At 48.6% G+C, this 21,815-nt stretch overlaps 2 protein-coding genes across 2 annotated transcripts; one reads left to right on the plus strand and one right to left on the minus strand.

The window, feature by feature from the left end:
• Window positions 1-6,700: 6,700 nt before the first annotated feature.
• LOC130370464 (lysine-specific demethylase 6B-like) lies at window positions 6,701-13,912 on the minus strand (the record flags this gene model as incomplete). The annotated part of the gene is made up of 13 exons (XM_056576215.1): window positions 6,701-8,245; window positions 8,329-8,499; window positions 8,748-8,874; window positions 8,998-9,139; window positions 9,305-9,492; window positions 9,655-9,769; window positions 10,073-10,221; window positions 10,388-10,456; window positions 10,545-10,657; window positions 10,808-11,013; window positions 11,438-11,543; window positions 11,772-11,901; window positions 12,210-13,912. Coding segments are annotated over 13 exons (3,243 nt in total), but the record flags the coding sequence as incomplete, so codon positions are not given.
• Window positions 13,913-13,915: 3 nt separating this feature from the next.
• Window positions 13,916-21,350, plus strand: LOC130370465 (lysine-specific demethylase 6B-like; the record flags this gene model as incomplete). The annotated part of the gene is made up of 13 exons (XM_056576216.1): window positions 13,916-15,672; window positions 15,981-16,110; window positions 16,339-16,444; window positions 16,870-17,075; window positions 17,226-17,338; window positions 17,427-17,495; window positions 17,664-17,812; window positions 18,116-18,230; window positions 18,393-18,580; window positions 18,746-18,887; window positions 19,011-19,137; window positions 19,387-19,557; window positions 19,641-21,350. Coding segments are annotated over 13 exons (3,297 nt in total), but the record flags the coding sequence as incomplete, so codon positions are not given.
• Window positions 21,351-21,815: the final 465 nt, after the last annotated feature.

Genomic DNA, 21,815 nt, shown 5'->3' on the forward strand with positions numbered 1-21,815 from the left:
CAAACCACAAATCTTTGAACAAGATATGCATTGAAGTAGAAACATTTATTTCCCTGTGATATCATAGATGTTTTTCAACTTTGATTTTGCTACTGTTTCTGGGAGATGTGATGTTTATAATGAAAGACCAGTTCAAATAGGATTTCTGTCATTGTTTTATATGATCTAGAATTCCCCGGGTTAGCATTTGCTTTCGACAGCCGCATCTAATGATTTGCAGAGTTATAGTATGCTTGCTCTCTCTTACTGAGTCTTGAAACAAACATCTGAACAGTGGTGCAGTGGAGAGCATTGTTGGATAGCACTCTGGAGACCAGGGTTCAATTCCTGTTCAATTCCTGTTTACTGTATGTTAATTAACTAAAGGGTAAGTCAAGTAAGTCTAATAAGTCTGTAATGATATTTCTATTGAACTGATATAGCCTTCGACCACACTATGATCATAACCTCCATGGGGATGTGGAGAGAGCAGTTGGCAGACACTCCTGAGACCAGGGTTCAAGTCCAACTAATGCTCTCTAATGTTTTTTTCTATATCATGTGAGTTGTAAAGTCAAGTCTAACTGCCGTCAACAAAATCGTCAAATCATCAAAACTCAGACGCAGGTTCGAAAATTATCGGGTAGGCGTCTTGGTGGTGCAGCGGTCAGGGCTGTTGGTTAATGTTCTGTAGACTCTGGTTCGAGTCCCTGCTCACACGGCAACCAGAGGTACCTTAATGGATATGTCTTATTTCTCTATCATGTGAATGGTAAAGTCAAGTATAACCTCCAATCACGGTCTTGATAGCGTCTTGGTGGTGAAGCGGTCAGAGGCAGTGGTGTAAAGCTCTGTAGACGAAGGTTCGAGTCCCCGCTCACACGGCCACCAGAGGTACGTAAATGGATACGTCTTATTTCTCAATCATGTGAATGGTAAAGCCAAGTATAACCTCCAAGCAGGTTCTGGTAAGCGTCTGGGTGGTGCAGCGGTCAGGGCTGTTGGTTAACGTTCTGTAGACTCCGGTTCGAGTCCCTGCGGCAACCAGCGGTACCTTAATGGATATGTCATATTTCTCTATCATGTGAATGTTAAAGCCAAGTATAACCTCCAAAAATTATAGGGTAGGCGTCTTGGTGGTGCAGCGGGCAGGGCTGTTGGTTAACGTTCTGTAGACTCCGGTTCGAGTCCCTGCGGCAACCAGCGGTACCTTAATGGATATGTCATATTTCTCTATCATGTGAATGGTAAAGGCAAGTATAACCTCCAAAATATATAACCTGGTAAGGGTCTGGGTGGTGAAGCGGGCAGGGCTCTTGGGTAAAGCTCGGTAGACTCTGGTTCGAGTCCCTGCTCAAACGGCCACTGGTGGTACCATAATGGATGCATCTTATTTCTCTATCATGTGAATGGTAAAGTCAAGTATATCCTCCAAACACATATTGGAGGCAGAGTCTTGGTGGTGCAGCGGTCAGGGCTGATGGTTAATGGTTAGTTAACGCCCTGTAGACTAAGGTTCGAGTCCCTGCTCACACGGCCACCGAGATGAGAATACACCAAGGTCGGCTCCTCCACGTTGGCGCGTATCCCAGAACCCCACCTCCCCTTCTCCGGGGGGGGTGGGGGGGGGGCAAAGACTAAAGGGGTCTTGGTACTTGTGGCAAGGACTAAAGGGGTCTTGGTACTTGTGGCAAGGACTAAAGGGGTCTTGCTACTTGTGGCAAGGACTACTATTTTACTTTTCCCATTATAACTTTTTTCAAAGGGATGTTACTATGTTACTTATTCATCACTTATTTTTGACTTTTTAAAAGTTTCCCTTTTTTGATGAAACTTTTTAAAAGTTATATTTTATGTTTTTTTTTAAATGTTTTTTTTCTGTTTTCTGTTTTTTTTTGAATTTTTTTTTTTATTGTGGTTTTTTTTTTTAAAAAATGTTGTTTTGAAAAATAATACCCTTTTTTACATGATTTTTTTTTAAAAAACAAAAGGTTTTTTTTAATAAAAAAGTTGTTTTTTTGTATTTTTTTAAAAAAAGGTGTATTAAAATTTTGTTTTTTTTGTGAAAAAGGGTGTTTTTTAAAAAAAAGTTTGTTTTTTAAAAAAAAAGTGTTTTTTGTGTATATTTCTGTTTTTTTGGATAAAAAATGGGTTTTTTTTTTTTTAAAGGTGTTTTTTTTTTAAAAAAATGCGGTTTTTTTTAAAAAATTGTTTTTTTTTAGAAAAGGGTTTTCTTTTCTTTTTAAACAAATGGTGTTTTTTTAGAAAAGGGTTTTCTTTTCTTTTTAAACAAATGGTGTTTTTTTTTTAAAAAGGGTGTTTTTTTTGAAAAAAGGTTGTTTTTTGTGTTTTTTATTTTAAAAGAAAATGTTTTTTTTGTAAAAAAGGGTCTTTTTGTTAAAAAATGTGTTTTTGTGTATATTTGTGTTTTTTAAGTGTTTTTTTTGTAAAAAAACTTTTTTTTTTTTTAAAGGTTGTTTTTGGTGTTTTTTTTTTGTGGCAAGGACTACTATTTTACTTTTCCCATTATAACTTTTTTCAAAGGGAAACTTTCAAAAAGTATCACTTATTTTTGACTTTTTAAAAGTTTCCCTTTTTTGATGAAACTTTTCAAGTTATATATATATTTTATGGTTTTTTTTTAAATGTTTTTTTTGTGTTTTCTGTTTTTTTTTTTAAAAATGTTTTTATTGTGGGTTTTTTTTGGAAAAAAATGTTGTTTTGAAAAAAAATACCCTTTTTTACATGATTTTTTTTTAAAAAACAAAAGGTTTTTTTTAATAAAAAAGTTGTTTTTTTGTATTTTTTGTTTAAAAAGGTGTTTAAAATTTTGTTTTTTTTGTGAAAAAGGGTGTTTTTTAAAAAAAAATGTTTTTTTTTTTAAAAAAAGTGTTTTTTGTGTATATTTGTGTTTTTTTGGATAAAAAATGGGTGTTTTTTTTTTTAAAGGTTGTTTTTGGTGGGTTTTTTTTATTAAAAAAAGGTTTTTTTTTTTTAAAGGTGTTTTTTTAAAAAAAAAAGCGTTTTTTTTTAAAAAATGGTTTTTTTTTAGAAAAGGGTTTTCTTTTCTTTTTAAACAAATGGTGTTTTTTTTTAAAAAGGGTGTTTTTTGTGTTTTTTATTTTAAAAGAAAATGTTTTTTTTGTAAAAAAGGGTCTTTTTGTTAAAAAAAGTGTTTTTGTGTATATTTGTGTTTTTTAAGTGTTTTTTTGTAAAAAAACTTTTTTTTTTTTTTAAAGGTTGTTTTTGGTGTTTTTTTTTAATTAAAAAAAAACTGTTTTTTTAAAAAGAAACCTAAAAAAAAATGTTTTTTTAAAAAAAGGTTTTTTTTTTAGAAAAGGGTTTTCTTTTTAAACAAATTGTGTTTTTTTTTTAAAAAGGGTGTTTTTTTTAAAAAATGTTGTTTTTTGTGTTTTTAAAAAATGTGTTTTTTGTGTATTGTTTGTGTTTTTTGTTAGTTTTTTTTTCCAAGAAAGGTGATTAGGGGGCTCTATAATGTGGGCCAAGGGATGTTCAAAAAAGTAGCAAGACCCTATTAGTCCTAACACCCCCCCCAGCCCCTCTGAAGGGGGGGATGGGAGGGTTCTGCCACATTGGGGACCGTTTGGGGGTACTCCCTTCTTGGTGGCCGGGTGAGCGGGGACTCGAACCTGAGTCTATAGAGCGTTAACTAACCGTTAACCATCAGCCCTGACCGCTGCACCACCAAGACGCTTACCAGTATGTGTTTGGAGGTTATACTTGACTTTACCATTCACATGATTGAGAAATAAGATGTAACCAGGTAAGGTACCTCTGGTTGCCGTGTCTCATAGTGTCTGAATGCTCAACATTCTTATTAGCCATACGTGCATGCAGGGACTCAAACCTGAGTCTACAGAGCGTTAACCGACAGCCCTGACCGCTTCACCACCAAGACGCCATGGTGGTGGTCATAGTTGACTTTACAGCCACCAAGGTGGCTTACCTTTTCCAAAGGTCATACTTGACTTTACAGCCACCATGGTAACTGTGTGAGCGGGGACTCGAACCTTAGTCTACAGAGCGTTAACCATCAGCCCTGACCGCTGCACCACCAAGACGCTTACCAGAACATGTTTGGAGGTTATACTTGACTTTACCATTCACATGATAGAGAAATAAGACATATCCATTAAGGTACCTCTGGTTGCCGCAGGGACTTGAACCAGAGTCTACAGAACGTTAACCAACAGCCCTGACCGCTTCACCACCAAGACGCCTCTCTGATTATTTTTGGAGGTTATACTTGACTTTACCATTCACATGATAGAGAAATAAGATGTATCCAATATGGTACCCTGACCGCTGCACCACCCAGATGCTTACTAGTACGTGTTTGGAGGTTATACTTGACTTTACCATTCACATGATAGAGAAATAAGATGCATCCATTACTGTACCTCTTGAACCCCGGTTCGGATCAGGGAACCTGAACCATAGTGCCTGAATGCTCAACATTCTTATTAGCCGTGCGTGCATGCGGGGACTCAAACCTGAGTCTACAGAGCATTAACTAACCGTTAACCATCAGCCCTGACCGCTGCACCACCAAGACGCATACCAGTACGTGTTTGGAGGTTATACTTGACTTTACCATTCACATGATAGAGAAATAAGATGTATCCATTAACGTACCTCTGGTGGCCGTGAGAGCGAGGACTCGAACCTGAGTCTACAGAGCGTTAACCGACAGCCCTGACCGCTGCACCACCAAGACGCTCATCAGAACGTGCTTGGAGGTTATACTTGCCTTTACCATTCACATGATTGAGAAGTAAGATGTATCCATTTACGTACCTCTGGTTGCCGTGTGAGCGGGGACTCGAACCTGAGTCTACAGTGTGTTAACCATCAGCCCTGACCGCTGCACCACCAAGACGCTTACCGGTACATGTTTGGAGGTTATACTTGACTTTACCATTCACATGATAGAGAAATAAGATGTATCCTGTACGGTACCTCATGAACCCTGGTTCTGAGCAGGGCACCTGAACCTACATAGTGTCTGGCAGCTCATCATTCTTATTAGCCGTGCGTGCGGGGACTCGAACATGAGTCTACAGAGCATTAACCAACAGCCCTGACCGCTGCACCACCAAGACACTGACCAGAGCTTTTTTGGAGGTTATACTTGACTTTACCATTCACATGAGCAGGGCATGTAAATGGGTTGAGGAGCAGGGCACCTCAACCTACATAGTGTCTGAAAGCTCGTCATTCTTATTAGCCGTGCGTGCGGGGACTCGAACCTGAGTCTACAGAGCTTTAACCAACCGTTAACCACCAGCCCTGACCGCTTCACCACCAAGACGCATAGCAGAGCGTGCTTGGAGGTTATACTTGGCTTTACCATTCACATGATAGAGAAATAAGATGTATCCATTACGGTACCTCTTGAACCCCGGTTCGGAGCAGGGAACCTGAACCATAGTGTCGGAATGCTCATCATTCTTAGCCGTGTGCGCATGCGGGGACTCAAACCGGAGTATACAGAGCGTTACCCAACAGCCCTGACCGCTGCACCACCAAGACACTTTCCAGATTATGTTTGGAGGTTATACTTGACTTTACCATTCACATGATGGAGAAATACGATGTATCCATTACGGGACTCAAACCTGCACCTGCAGAGTGTTAACCCTCTTGAATATAAAGTGCATTATAAATACAATTTATTATTAACCCACAACCCATACCGCCACACCACCAAGACACAGATTAGGAAGTTATAATTGACTTCACAATACACAGTGTCTGAAAGCTCATCATGACCGTCATCATGACCGTGCGAGCAGGGACTCGAACCTGCACCTGCAGAGTGTTAACCCACAGCTCTCTCCACTTCCCCATGGAGATTGGCATCAATCTTTGGTCGAAGGCTATATCCATCAGTTCAATAGAAATATCATTACAGACTTTACAGACTTATTAGACTTACTAGACTTACCCTTTAGTTAATTCACATAAATTTAACAGGAATTTGCACTCTGGTCTCCAGAGTGCTATCCAATAGTGCTCTCCACTGCACCTAATAATATATATAATAATATATACATACATTCATACCCTACACACTCTGGAGATTAGATTAATTATATTTAAATTATTATGACCATGGAGCCTTTATTTGCATGGGTTTACATTTCGGTCCGTGTAGCATGGAAAAATCAGAGAAAAACTCCCGTTCTTTTTATTTATTGTCAGTTTTTGAGGAGGTGCTTCAAAAATGCAGCGCTATATAAAACCTATGTATTATTATTATTATTATTATCCAAAATCTATAAATGGTATGTTGCGCCAAAAAAATTTGCGTACACGAGCTCAGACCTGACGTGAGATTTCATCGCAGCCTGCGCTCACGTTCAAATTGATAAATGTCAACGTTGACCATTTTACGCACGTTTTCTGTCGTACGCTCGTTTGATAAATGAGGGCCAATGTGTTGGAGCCAGAGACGGCAGGAAGCCACCGCTGCTGCTGCCATCCCTACAGCTGAAAGGGTGAGTCAGAGTTCCGCCAGGCAACAGCTCTTTTCTACGCTGCTTATGAGGTCATGTGAGCATAAATATCGCAACTGAAAGACAACGTATTCCGTGACATCCAATTTGCGTCCTCTGTCTCAGGAAGTCACAAAACGAACACTCAATTTATTCATCAATATTAAAATAAATGCGGTGGTCATCTATGAACCGTAAAATAATAAATACGAATGAAACCCTTTGAGTTTATCAAAAAGCGTTTATTAATATTCATAGTAATGTCACACAAGTTCACAAAGTGTTTTAAGACATGTCTGGCTCAGTTTGGTGTGTGTGTGTATGCAAGTGTTGGTGTGTAAATTCTTTAAACAGTGCAGTTTTAAATAATCGACCACAAAGGGAAATAGAGGGGGAAGGTGTATTGCAACAGGAAAAATAGAAATCTCATTTAAAAAGATAACGAACAAGGAAAAACAAAAAAAAAGTGTTCAAAAATAACATTTAGCACCATCTATCCCATAGTATTCAACAGATAATATCATTAAAATCTCATCTTAATAAGTACCCTGCCCCCTATGGAATAAAAAAAATCATAAACCCAGAAGAGAAATGAAAACACGATAAACAAAATAACTGTTTCTCATCTCTAATAAACACACACACACACACACACAATGACAGCGTTCTGTGAGTAGTATCGTCTATGTGAGCTACAGGGGAAACGTGGTGTTATGTCCAAGATAAAGATGGAGGGGGGGAGAGAGACAAGCACCAGGTAAACAGTAGTCCCTCGCCCGACCTCGTATTTCTTTAGTCCACACTTTATACCAAACAGACACAAAGGGGACACTTAGCACCTTTTGATGAACGATCCTATGGAGAAAACCAATGTCCAATAAATAGAAGAGAAACACTTTTAAATAAAGGAAAGAGGAACAGAGACATGTACAATGTAAGGGGAAACATTCGGCAGTTATGATATAGACACACAAACAAAGCCCACTTGATGACGATCGCTTTTAGACAATTACAACCTGATGGCCAATATTAACTCTCAACAAGGAAATAAAATATGTAGAATGTCATAATAAAAACAAGATTCACACATCACGATTCTGAATGACAAAAAGAAAATTCAAGATGAAGTCCTGAAAAAAACCAAAGTCTATGCAACCCGTATGTTTTGAAGCATTCCAAACCGTTTTTTTCTCATATTCTTAATGCTTTAGAAAATGTTCATATCTCTATTCTTAGTATTTTTCTAAATACAAGTGACAAGGCCAATGTGGTATATATCTAGGCTGATCTAGTTTAGAAAAAAACTCAACACAATAAATTATTTTTTTCTCATAAAAGCACTCCACGATAATCGCAAACAGCATGTACAAAATTCAGTATTCAACACGGTAAAAAAAAACAATTAAAACATGCCGTCAGACCGCTCCTATGTCGTTTGTTCAATGGCAGCACTGACTGCACCGTGGTCGTCAAGTTTACCGTTGCCAGGGCAACTGGCTGGCGGAGTGCACCTTCTGAGAGTAAACTGGCGTTTTTTTGATTGGCGGTTTTTGAATGCTATGTAAACTGGTATTTTCCGTTGGCTGTTCGGCAAGTATTAGCAGTAGTAAAAAAGAAAAAAAGTTTTTTTTTTTTTTTTTATAATGACGGTTGCAAAGTGAAATGCTGTGTTTTGTCCCGGCTGGGAGGAGTTTTGGTTATGACTGAGAGGAGGTGGAGGGCTGTCACCGGGAGCCAGACACGGACGACTGCAGGGAGAGAGTGAGAGAGAGACGTCAGGATCACTCCAGACAGGCGAGCCAGAGTATGAGGTGGTGGGGAGGGCTCTTACCAGGTTGAAGGAGTCGTAGGCGGTCATGAGCTCGTCGATGCGGTACTGCTCCAGCACCACCACATTGGCCAGGCTGGGGCTGCGGTGGCGGGCGCAGTCCTCACAGTGCACCACGTACGTCTTCCTGCTGCTGCTCTCGCTGGTCACGAACAGCAGGTCAAACACCTCCACCTGGTGGACACAACGCGCCATTGACATCAGTGGAACGTGCAACATGGGGCAGGTAGTTTGAAAGATCCCGTTTCATGGCTTGGATGGGAATTGAATTGCTTTGGGGATCAGTTAGGGGATTTTGTTCGCAGATGGCCACAGATAAGATTTCGGGGGGGGGGGGGGGGGGGGGGGTGGCCATCCCGCTATCCTTCAGTATCATGGGGGCTTCAGAATAGCGAGGCTAAACACTAGGGCTGTGTACTCACGTCACACTCGTTGCAGTAGTAGGCGGGCTCGTCCTTGACGCGGCTCTGGTAGGAGATCTTCTTGCCCCCGGCCACCAGCTGGTCTCTCAGCACCTGGATGTGTTTCATGGACTGCAGGAGACAGTGCCTGCAGATGGAGATACAAAGTGAGCTTTCTACAACGATAACACCCTACTGCATTAGCTGGCTCCATCTCACACCAATTACTAAATATTTCCCCTTTAGATGACCATTTTTCTCCCCCACTCACTTGAGCATCTTGAAGGTGTCGGGGTCGGTGACCTTGACGGTGCGCGCCACGTTCCAGGACACATGGATCATGGGGACGATGGACTTCACCTTCTTCACCTCGTTCCACTCAAACCGCTCCAGAGCCAGCTGGTACTGGTATGCTACACACACACACACACACGCACACACACAGAGGCGTTAACATTCGGGGAGCAACAAGCCAGGTTAACTACTCGATTAATGTCAATGCATCCAGTGGCATTAGCCCGCAGCTTCTAGCTAGCTCATGCCCATATATGGGGTGTCACGGCTCCAGCCCGGCTCACCATTGAGAGGACCCACGTTCCAGGCGATGTTGTTGCACCAGCCCACGGCCTGGACCCAGTGCACCGTGCCGGCGTTGATCCACACCAGGTCCCCGGGCCGCTGGATGAAGCGGTACACGGGGATGTTGGCCTTGTAGAGGTCCTCCAGCACTGGCCACCAGGACCCCGTCAGGTAGTCCACGCCGTGCCTGAGCAGAAACCCAACGTTAGGCTCCCAATGTCGGCATGACGTCTCTAACGGTACCAGAAGTGTTTAAGGGCCCCGGTTCACCCAACAGGTAAACAGACCCTCTCTAGGGACCTGGTTTGACAGGTCCTGCTGTGGACACCATCGGCCGAACGACACTTACTTCTCACAGAAGTCGCTGATGGCGTGCCAGTAGTTCTCGTGCACAGAGAACCACTCGCAGTCCCCCGGGCCGATGTTGACGTTGACCGAGCAGAAGTTGTTGTTCTCCTGGTGACCTGCGGGGGGCAACGGAGGGAAGGTTACATGGCTGTATGCGTCAGGAGATATCACTACATTGATTGGACATCTGGACATAGGAGGAAGCCTCAATAAAAAGGTGCAAGAATATGGTTTCAGATCCTTTTCAGTGTTTCCTGGTTTGGTAAAAATAAGACTTCTTATCCTCCATGAATCAAAAAAAAATGGATGTTAGCATGACTCCCTTTTTCTACGACCAACTGAAAAACGAATGAGGTCATCGGGGGACTCGGGACCACCCAACCAGACGATTGGTGGTCGAGTTGGGGGGCGGGTCTTACCTGGGGTGCGGCTGCCCGGGACTTTCATGTAGAGCTGTACGGTGTTCATGCCCAGGATGGTGTGGCCCACGTGGCTCAGCATGTTACCGCTGGACGCCACGCGCATGAAGGCGGGCAGCTTCTGCAGCTCCTGCAGCTGGGACTTCCACCTGGGGGGGGGGGGGGGGGGGAAACGGGGGATTAGGGGGTCTTCAACCCAATACTTTAAGATCAATCTATAATAAGTAAAAACCCCATTGTCTAGCCTTCTTGTTAAATCAATGTATTGTGTTTGGATAGGAGGTGACGGACGGTTTGGAGTTCCTGACTACGTACCGTTTGGGGTCCGAGAGGTCGATGTTGGTGCCGAATTTAATGATCTTCCCCACTGGCTTCTGCTCACCACTGACGGAGGGGAAAGCACATACATAGATATCAAACCACGCATTCACTTTTTTATTACCAGTTAAAATAGACGGACGTTTCTTATTACCTGCTGCCAGCTTCTTTAGGTGGGTCCTTGCTGGGTGTGTCAAGACAACTCAATGGCTTCTTCTCCTTCTTGTCACCCTCTTCTTCGTCCTCCTCTTCACTTCCTTTCTCCTCCTGCGGACACATGGATGTAAATGTTAACACCCAAATACGTACAGACACAGGAGTTCAATGAGGGCTCATCACTGAGCTGGGAGCGCTGGTGCCTCCGGGTGACGGCCGTTCGAGGGGATGGGGCTCTGAGGGTCGGGGAGGTCTTCTTACCTGCAGGCTCTCCTGGAAGCTGGAGGCCTGGTACTGGGCGTACTTGGCGATGGTGGTGTGGGAGCGGCTGCTCTCGCAGGGCCAGGTCTGGCCCGTGCCGCTGGGGTCCCAGTTCTCGTCGGCGGGCTGCTGCACCTGGGTGCGGACCTCCACCGCCTGCTCCGCGTTGGCGTCCACCAGGGACTTGGTGGAGAACAGGCCCAGGTCTAGAGGAGGAGGGGGAGGTTCTAGTGTGAGCGGTTTCCCAGTCGGGTCTACCTCTACTGGAAGAGCGTGGGTAGGGCTTATAGCCACCCAACTTATTATTATTATTATTAAGCTCCGGTTGCAAGAATTACTCCATCAACTTCTGGGTTATTTTAATAAAGTGTCCTTGCTTTACGTCCATTCTTTGTGGCATTTCTTTGTGACCTGGTTGGTTGTGGCACATAATGATTTAACGTCATTCACCTTGTGTGTAGTCAGGAGACAATATAACACATACGTGCCATGAATCTAGGATGTTGTAATGCCCCATACCCTCTATCTGCTTCCTAAGGACCCATCTGAGTGCACTCTCGCTTTTGATCAGAGCGTCCGCTGAATGACCCCACAGTGAGGAGGTGAGACTAGCAGTGTGTGAGTACGTACTGAGTCTAAGCGATCCAGCCAGGCCTCTGATGACCGTCACAGGGTTCTTGGGGTCGGTGCAGAACTGCAGCAGCACCGGGGAGAAGGCGTCCCTCTTGCTCTCCAGCTGAACAGGATCGAGATCATGGACACGGTCATTTGAAGTACGGCTGTCAATTGTTTGTGAGGTAGGCTTATAAGGTAACCAAACAAATAGGCTTGTGCAGACTTAAATCATATGCACCTGAAAACACTAATAACCAGAGGAACAACACACAACCCAATCTGAACGGTATGGTTGTCTAATTCAAAGCTTCATCAGACATTCATTGGTTTAGCGCGTTTGGCGACTTACATAAATGCTGGGTGTCGGAGGGTAGAGCTTCTCCCTGGGGAGGGGCACCTCCGAGGTCATGGTGGGGGGCTTCACGGAGAAGGCCGGAAGCAAGTAGGACTCTCTGAACTTCCCCTTGACCCTGGATCCCCTGGGAGCGCGGAGAACAGGGTCAATCAAGGCTCTCAAACACAGGAGACGTAATGCTGCGGGGTGGACCGTTCCTTTTGGGATCCCAATCCAAAACTAATAAAACATCTTTAGCTTTATATTGGGCCATTCTTCCTTTTTATTTTTTAAAATGCTTTAAAGGTCCAGAGGCTTTTCTGAGCGTTAATGTGAATGCAACCAATAGCTAGAATAAATACCTGCTCCTCAGCTTATACTTATTATTCATGGGTTTCAGAAGGCTGTATATCAATGAGTCTCACTGGTGACTGGTCCTCGGGGGGTACTCACTTGCAGGCCCTGATGATCTCCCCCGCCTTGTTCCTAATGGTGATCTCCTCCAGCGGGATCCTCTTCTCCTCCACCTCCGAGGCGATGAAGGTCTCCCGGTCGCCGCTCTCCACCTTGATCAGCCGGATCTTCAGCTCCTTGGGCGGCCCGTCCGAGAGCGCCTTCAGCTTCAGGAAGTCGTCGGCGCCCGCAACCGCCGTCGTCTCCGCCTCGGGGTCCAGGCGGCTTGGCGACGAGGAGGAAGAGGAGGAGGGCGCCTCGCCCCTGGACGTCCACTCGCCGGGCTCCCCCTCGCTGGCGGAGCCGGCCGTCGTGTCCTTGCGTTGCTTCTTCTTGTCGTGCGAGCGGTTCTTCTCGCGCTGCTCCTTGCTCTGGAGGTCCAGGTCTCCGAGGATCCGCCGGTCCTTCTCCTTGTGGCTCTTGCCCTCCTTGTGGCGCTTGCGGTGGCCGGAGCCGGCGTGGGAGGACAGGGCGGGGGAGGAGGAGGAGGAGAAGGCCATATCGGCCCTCTTCTCCCGCTCCTGCTTCTTCCTCTCCTTGCGCTCCTCGTGGTTCTTGCTGTGGCTGTGCTTCCTCTTCGTCTCCCCGTCCCTCTCCCTCGCCCGCTCTCGGCTCTTGTCCTTGGTCCTCTCGCGCTCCTTCTCCTTCCCGTGCGACGCGTGTCCCCGGTCCTCCAACTTGATGTGGCGCTCGGGGGAGCTCCTCTTGTCGGCGTGCCGACCGATGAGGACGTCACAGCTCCGGCCCAGCTCCGCCAGGGAGGTCTCGGAGATGGTGGTGAGCTTCTCCATCGCCTCCTCCTTGATGTCCGCCGGCTCCACGGTGGAGGGGACGAAAGCCGTCCTCTGGTCCGTCGCCTCCCTCCGAACGTCGGCTATCGCCGCCTTGCTCTCCGCCAGGGGATACGGGGAGGTCTTGGGGTCGGGGGCCACCCCCGGGTGGCTGGGGTCCGAGGTGGGGGAGCTGCCCTCCTTCTGCTGCCGGTGGATGTGGGGCCCGAGCGACAGCGACGACGAGTACTTGACCCCGAGCAGGGCGGAGGGTGGCGGCCTGCCGAAGGGCCCGCCACGGTACGCGTACCTCTGGCTCTCCTTGACGGTGGCCAGGGACTTGAACATACTGCTGACGCCCGTCTGGTGGAGGTGGGGCCTCTGGGGCGGCGGCGGGGAGCTGGAGGGCGTCTCCGACTCCTCCTCGTCCTCCTCCTCATCCGCCTCGCTCTTGCTGAGCTCGGGGAGGCCGTACAGCTTGGCCAGGTCGCTGTGCCGGTAGTTGGTGTTCTCCTCGGGGCCCGGCCCCGAGCGGGGCCGCTGGAGGAGCTGGGGCCCGGCGCCGGGGGCCGCCTTGGGGCCCTCCTCGTCCTCCTCGTTGAAGGAGGAGGTGCGGCTGCAGGGGGAGGCCAGCGAGCCCTGCCGGCTCAGCACGGGGGGGCTGGCGAACTCCTCCTGGTTGGCCGGGTGCTTGGGCGCCGGGATGAGGTCCGGGGCGCAGGGGTAGCCCGGGCCCCCCACCGCAGCCGCCGCCGCCGGGTCGCCGCCGGGGGGGCGGCCGCCGACGCACAGGGCCTCCTCCTTCTGGATGGACTCGTCCAGCATGGCCATGATGTTGGCCAGGCCGTCGGGGAGCAGCGTGGACAGCTCCGACGGCTCCTCCTCGAAGGGCCCGCCGTCAGAGTCCTCGTCCAGGGGCCGGAGGAGCAGCCCCCCCCGAAGCTGTACCAGGCCTTCCCCAGGGAGGGGCCGCCACCCTCGGCCCCCGGGGGGCTGCTCCTCCGGCCCCTGGACGAGGACTCTGACGGCGGGCCCTTCGAGGAGGAGCCGTCGGAGCTGTCCACGCTGCTCCCCGACGGCCTGGCCAACATCATGGCCATGCTGGACGAGTCCATCCAGAAGGAGGAGGCCCTGTGCGTCGGCGGCCGCCCCCCCGGCGGCGACCCGGCGGCGGCGGCTGCGGTGGGGGGCCCGGGCTACCCCTGCGCCCCGGACCTCATCCCGGCGCCCAAGCACCCGGCCAACCAGGAGGAGTTCGCCAGCCCCCCCGTGCTGAGCCGGCAGGGCTCGCTGGCCTCCCCCTGCAGCCGCACCTCCTCCTTCAACGAGGAGGACGAGGAGGGCCCCAAGGCGGCCCCCGGCGCCGGGCCCCAGCTCCTCCAGCGGCCCCGCTCGGGGCCGGGCCCCGAGGAGAACACCAACTACCGGCACAGCGACCTGGCCAAGCTGTACGGCCTCCCCGAGCTCAGCAAGAGCGAGGCGGACGAGGAGGAGGACGAGGAGGAGTCGGAGACGCCCTCCAGCTCCCCGCCGCCGCCCCAGAGGCCCCACCTCCACCAGACGGGCGTCAGCAGTATGTTCAAGTCCCTGGCCACCGTCAAGGAGAGCCAGAGGTACGCGTACCGTGGCGGGCCCTTCGGCAGGCCGCCACCCTCCGCCCTGCTCGGGGTCAAGTACTCGTCGTCGCTGTCGCTCGGGCCCCACATCCACCGGCAGCAGAAGGAGGGCAGCTCCCCCACCTCGGACCCCAGCCACCCGGGGGTGGCCCCCGACCCCAAGACCTCCCCGTATCCCCTGGCGGAGAGCAAGGCGGCGATAGCCGACGTTCGGAGGGAGGCGACGGACCAGAGGACGGCGTTCGTCCCCTCCACCGTGGAGCCGGCGGACATCAAGGAGGAGGCGATGGAGAAGCTCACCACCATCTCCGAGACCTCCCTGGCGGAGCTGGGCCGGAGCTGTGACGTCCTCATCGGTCGGCACGCCGACAAGAGGAGCTCCCCCGAGCGCCACATCAAGCTGGAGGACCGGGGACACGCGTCGCACGGGAAGGAGAAGGAGCGCGAGAGGATCAAGGACAAGAGCCGAGAGCGGGCGAGGGAGAGGGACGGGGAGACGAAGAGGAAGCACAGCCACAGCAAGAACCACGAGGAGCGCAAGGAGAGGAAGAAGCAGGAGCGGGAGAAGAGGGCCGATATGGCCTTCTCCTCCTCCTCCTCCCCCGCCCTGTCCTCCCACGCCGGCTCCGGCCACCGCAAGCGCCACAAGGAGGGCAAGAGCCACAAGGAGAAGGACCGGCGGATCCTCGGAGACCTGGACCTCCAGAGCAAGGAGCAGCGCGAGAAGAACCGCTCGCACGACAAGAAGAAGCAACGTAAGGACACGACGGCCGGCTCCGCCAGCGAGGGGGAGCCCGGCGAGTGGACGTCCAGGGGCGAGGCGCCCTCCTCCTCTTCCTCCTCGTCGCCAAGCCGCCTGGACCCCGAGGCGGAGACGACGGCGGTGGCGGGCGCCGACGACTTCCTGAAGCTGAAGGCGCTCTCGGACGGGCCGCCCAAGGAGCTGAAGATCCGGCTGATCAAGGTGGAGAGCGGCGACCGGGAGACCTTCATCGCCTCGGAGGTGGAGGAGAAGAGGATCCCGCTGGAGGAGATCACCATTAGGAACAAGGCGGGGGAGATCATCAGGGCCTGCAAGTGAGTACCCCCCGAGGACCAGTCACCAGTGAGACTCATTGATATACAGCCTTCTGAAACCCATGAATAATAAGTATAAGCTGAGGAGCAGGTATTTATTCTAGCTATTGGTTGCATTCACATTAACGCTCAGAAAAGCCTCTGGACCTTTAAAGCATTTTAAAAAATAAAAAGGAAGAATGGCCCAATATAAAGCTAAAGATGTTTTATTAGTTTTGGATTGGGATCCCAAAAGGAACGGTCCACCCCGCAGCATTACGTCTCCTGTGTTTGAGAGCCTTGATTGACCCTGTTCTCCGCGCTCCCAGGGGATCCAGGGTCAAGGGGAAGTTCAGAGAGTCCTACTTGCTTCCGGCCTTCTCCGTGAAGCCCCCCACCATGACCTCGGAGGTGCCCCTCCCCAGGGAGAAGCTCTACCCTCCGACACCCAGCATTTATGTAAGTCGCCAAACGCGCTAAACCAATGAATGTCTGATGAAGCTTTGAATTAGACAACCATACCGTTCAGATTGGGTTGTGTGTTGTTCCTCTGGTTATTAGTGTTTTCAGGTGCTTATGATTTAAGTCTGCACAAGCCTATTTGTTTGGTTACCTTATAAGCCTACCTCACAAACAATTGACAGCCGTACTTCAAATGACCGTGTCCATGATCTCGATCCTGTTCAGCTGGAGAGCAAGAGGGACGCCTTCTCCCCGGTGCTGCTGCAGTTCTGCACCGACCCCAAGAACCCTGTGACGGTCATCAGAGGCCTGGCTGGATCGCTTAGACTCAGTACGTACTCACACACTGCTAGTCTCACCTCCTCACTGTGGGGTCATTCAGCGGACGCTCTGATCAAAAGCGAGAGTGCACTCAAATGGGTCCTTAGGAAGCAGATAGAGGGTATGGGGCATTACAACATCCTAGATTCATGGCACGTATGTGTTATATTGTCTCCTGACTACACACAAGGTGAATGACGTTAAATCATTATGTGCCACAACCAACCAGGTCACAAAGAAATGCCACAAAGAATGGACGTAAAGCAAGGACACTTTATTAAAATTAACCCAGAAGTTGATGGAGTAATTCTTGCAACCGGAGCTTAATAATAATAATAATAAGTTGGGTGGCTATAAGCCCTACCCACGCTCTTCCAGTAGAGGTAGACCCGACTGGGAACCCGCTCACTCTAGAACCTCCCCCTCCTCCTCTAGACCTGGGCCTGTTCTCCACCAAGTCCCTGGTGGACGCCAACGCGGAGCAGGCGGTGGAGGTCCGCACCCAGGTGCAGCAGCCCGCCGACGAGAACTGGGACCCCAGCGGCACGGGCCAGACCTGGCCCTGCGAGAGCAGCCGCTCCCACACCACCATCGCCAAGTACGCCCAGTACCAGGCCTCCAGCTTCCAGGAGAGCCTGCAGGTAAGAAGACCTCCCCGACCCTCAGAGCCCCATCCCCTCGAACGGCCGTCACCCGGAGGCACCAGCGCTCCCAGCTCAGTGATGAGCCCTCATTGAACTCCTGTGTCTGTACGTATTTGGGTGTTAACATTTACATCCATGTGTCCGCAGGAGGAGAAAGGAAGTGAAGAGGAGGACGAAGAAGAGGGTGACAAGAAGGAGAAGAAGCCATTGAGTTGTCTTGACACACCCAGCAAGGACCCACCTAAAGAAGCTGGCAGCAGGTAATAAGAAACGTCCGTCTATTTTAACTGGTAATAAAAAAGTGAATGCGTGGTTTGATATCTATGTATGTGCTTTCCCCTCCGTCAGTGGTGAGCAGAAGCCAGTGGGGAAGATCATTAAATTCGGCACCAACATCGACCTCTCGGACCCCAAACGGTACGTAGTCAGGAACTCCAAACCGTCCGTCACCTCCTATCCAAACACAATACATTGATTTAACAAGAAGGCTAGACAATGGGGTTTTTACTTATTATAGATTGATCTTAAAGTATTGGGTTGAAGACCCCCTAATCCCCCGTTTCCCCCCCCCCCCCCCCCCCCCAGGTGGAAGTCCCAGCTGCAGGAGCTGCAGAAGCTGCCCGCCTTCATGCGCGTGGCGTCCAGCGGTAACATGCTGAGCCACGTGGGCCACACCATCCTGGGCATGAACACCGTACAGCTCTACATGAAAGTCCCGGGCAGCCGCACCCCAGGTAAGACCCGCCCCCCAACTCGACCACCAATCGTCTGGTTGGGTGGTCCCGAGTCCCCCGATGACCTCATTCGTTTTTCAGTTGGTCGTAGAAAAAGGGAGTCATGCTAACATCCATTTTTTTTTGATTCATGGAGGATAAGAAGTCTTATTTTTACCAAACCAGGAAACACTGAAAAGGATCTGAAACCATATTCTTGCACCTTTTTATTGAGGCTTCCTCCTATGTCCAGATGTCCAATCAATGTAGTGATATCTCCTGACGCATACAGCCATGTAACCTTCCCTCCGTTGCCCCCCGCAGGTCACCAGGAGAACAACAACTTCTGCTCGGTCAACGTCAACATCGGCCCGGGGGACTGCGAGTGGTTCTCTGTGCACGAGAACTACTGGCACGCCATCAGCGACTTCTGTGAGAAGTAAGTGTCGTTCGGCCGATGGTGTCCACAGCAGGACCTGTCAAACCAGGTCCCTAGAGAGGGTCTGTTTACCTGTTGGGTGAACCGGGGCCCTTAAACACTTCTGGTACCGTTAGAGACGTCATGCCGACATTGGGAGCCTAACGTTGGGTTTCTGCTCAGGCACGGCGTGGACTACCTGACGGGGTCCTGGTGGCCAGTGCTGGAGGACCTCTACAAGGCCAACATCCCCGTGTACCGCTTCATCCAGCGGCCCGGGGACCTGGTGTGGATCAACGCCGGCACGGTGCACTGGGTCCAGGCCGTGGGCTGGTGCAACAACATCGCCTGGAACGTGGGTCCTCTCAATGGTGAGCCGGGCTGGAGCCGTGACACCCCATATATGGGCATGAGCTAGCTAGAAGCTGCGGGCTAATGCCACTGGATGCATTGACATTAATCGAGTAGTTAACCTGGCTTGTTGCTCCCCGAATGTTAACGCCTCTGTGTGTGTGCGTGTGTGTGTGTGTGTGTAGCATACCAGTACCAGCTGGCTCTGGAGCGGTTTGAGTGGAACGAGGTGAAGAAGGTGAAGTCCATCGTCCCCATGATCCATGTGTCCTGGAACGTGGCGCGCACCGTCAAGGTCACCGACCCCGACACCTTCAAGATGCTCAAGTGAGTGGGGGAGAAAAATGGTCATCTAAAGGGGAAATATTTAGTAATTGGTGTGAGATGGAGCCAGCTAATGCAGTAGGGTGTTATCGTTGTAGAAAGCTCACTTTGTATCTCCATCTGCAGGCACTGTCTCCTGCAGTCCATGAAACACATCCAGGTGCTGAGAGACCAGCTGGTGGCCGGGGGCAAGAAGATCTCCTACCAGAGCCGCGTCAAGGACGAGCCCGCCTACTACTGCAACGAGTGTGACGTGAGTACACAGCCCTAGTGTTTAGCCTCGCTATTCTGAAGCCCCCATGATACTGAAGGATAGCGGGATGGCCACCCCCCCCCCCCCCCCCCCCCCCCGAAATCTTATCTGTGGCCATCTGCGAACAAAATCCCCTAACTGATCCCCAAAGCAATTCAATTCCCATCCAAGCCATGAAACGGGATCTTTCAAACTACCTGCCCCACGTTGCACGTTCCACTGATGTCAATGGCGCGTTGTGTCCACCAGGTGGAGGTGTTTGACCTGCTGTTCGTGACCAGCGAGAGCAGCAGCAGGAAGACGTACGTGGTGCACTGTGAGGACTGCGCCCGCCACCGCAGCCCCAGCCTGGCCAATGTGGTGGTGCTGGAGCAGTACCGCATCGACGAGCTCATGACCGCCTACGACTCCTTCAACCTGGTAAGAGCCCTCCCCACCACCTCATACTCTGGCTCGCCTGTCTGGAGTGATCCTGACGTCTCTCTCTCACTCTCTCCCTGCAGTCGTCCGTGTCTGGCTCCCGGTGACAGCCCTCCACCTCCTCTCAGTCATAACCAAAACTCCTCCCAGCCGGGACAAAACACAGCATTTCACTTTGCAACCGTCATTATAAAAAAAAAAAAAAAACTTTTTTTCTTTTTTACTACTGCTAATACTTGCCGAACAGCCAACGGAAAATACCAGTTTACATAGCATTCAAAAACCGCCAATCAAAAAAACGCCAGTTTACTCTCAGAAGGTGCACTCCGCCAGCCAGTTGCCCTGGCAACGGTAAACTTGACGACCACGGTGCAGTCAGTGCTGCCATTGAACAAACGACATAGGAGCGGTCTGACGGCATGTTTTAATTGTTTTTTTTTACCGTGTTGAATACTGAATTTTGTACATGCTGTTTGCGATTATCGTGGAGTGCTTTTATGAGAAAAAAATAATTTATTGTGTTGAGTTTTTTTCTAAACTAGATCAGCCTAGATATATACCACATTGGCCTTGTCACTTGTATTTAGAAAAATACTAAGAATAGAGATATGAACATTTTCTAAAGCATTAAGAATATGAGAAAAAAACGGTTTGGAATGCTTCAAAACATACGGGTTGCATAGACTTTGGTTTTTTTCAGGACTTCATCTTGAATTTTCTTTTTGTCATTCAGAATCGTGATGTGTGAATCTTGTTTTTATTATGACATTCTACATATTTTATTTCCTTGTTGAGAGTTAATATTGGCCATCAGGTTGTAATTGTCTAAAAGCGATCGTCATCAAGTGGGCTTTGTTTGTGTGTCTATATCATAACTGCCGAATGTTTCCCCTTACATTGTACATGTCTCTGTTCCTCTTTCCTTTATTTAAAAGTGTTTCTCTTCTATTTATTGGACATTGGTTTTCTCCATAGGATCGTTCATCAAAAGGTGCTAAGTGTCCCCTTTGTGTCTGTTTGGTATAAAGTGTGGACTAAAGAAATACGAGGTCGGGCGAGGGACTACTGTTTACCTGGTGCTTGTCTCTCTCCCCCCCTCCATCTTTATCTTGGACATAACACCACGTTTCCCCTGTAGCTCACATAGACGATACTACTCACAGAACGCTGTCATTGTGTGTGTGTGTGTGTGTGTTTATTAGAGATGAGAAACAGTTATTTTGTTTATCGTGTTTTCATTTCTCTTCTGGGTTTATGATTTTTTTTATTCCATAGGGGGCAGGGTACTTATTAAGATGAGATTTTAATGATATTATCTGTTGAATACTATGGGATAGATGGTGCTAAATGTTATTTTTGAACACTTTTTTTTTGTTTTTCCTTGTTCGTTATCTTTTTAAATGAGATTTCTATTTTTCCTGTTGCAATACACCTTCCCCCTCTATTTCCCTTTGTGGTCGATTATTTAAAACTGCACTGTTTAAAGAATTTACACACCAACACTTGCATACACACACACACCAAACTGAGCCAGACATGTCTTAAAACACTTTGTGAACTTGTGTGACATTACTATGAATATTAATAAACGCTTTTTGATAAACTCAAAGGGTTTCATTCGTATTTATTATTTTACGGTTCATAGATGACCACCGCATTTATTTTAATATTGATGAATAAATTGAGTGTTCGTTTTGTGACTTCCTGAGACAGAGCGCAAATTGGATGTCACGGAATACGTTGTCTTTCAGTTGCGATATTTATGCTCACATGACCTCATAAGCAGCGTAGAAAAGAGCTGTTGCCTGGCGGAACTCTGACTCACCCTTTCAGCTGTAGGGATGGCAGCAGCAGCGTGAGCGCAGGCTGCGATGAAATCTCAGCTCGTGTACGCAATTTTTTTTGGCGCAACATACCATTTATAGATTTTGGATAATAATAATAATAATACATAGGTTTTATATAGCGCTGCATTTTTGAAGCACCTCCTCAAAAACTGACAATAAATAAAAAGAACGGGAGTTTTTCTTTGATTTTTCCATGCTACACGGACCGAAATGTAAACCCATGCAAATAAAGGCTCCATGGTCATAATAATTTAAATATAATTAATCTAATCTCCAGAGTGTGTAGGGTATGAATGTATGTATATATTATTATATATATTATTAGGTGCAGTGGAGAGCACTATTGGATAGCACTCTGGAGACCAGAGTGCAAATTCCTGTTAAATTTATGTGAATTAACTAAAGGGTAAG

The sequence above is a fragment of the Gadus chalcogrammus genome, chromosome 17 (genome assembly GCF_026213295.1).
Source record: "Gadus chalcogrammus isolate NIFS_2021 chromosome 17, NIFS_Gcha_1.0, whole genome shotgun sequence".
Taxonomy (NCBI): Eukaryota; Metazoa; Chordata; class Actinopteri; order Gadiformes; family Gadidae; genus Gadus; species Gadus chalcogrammus.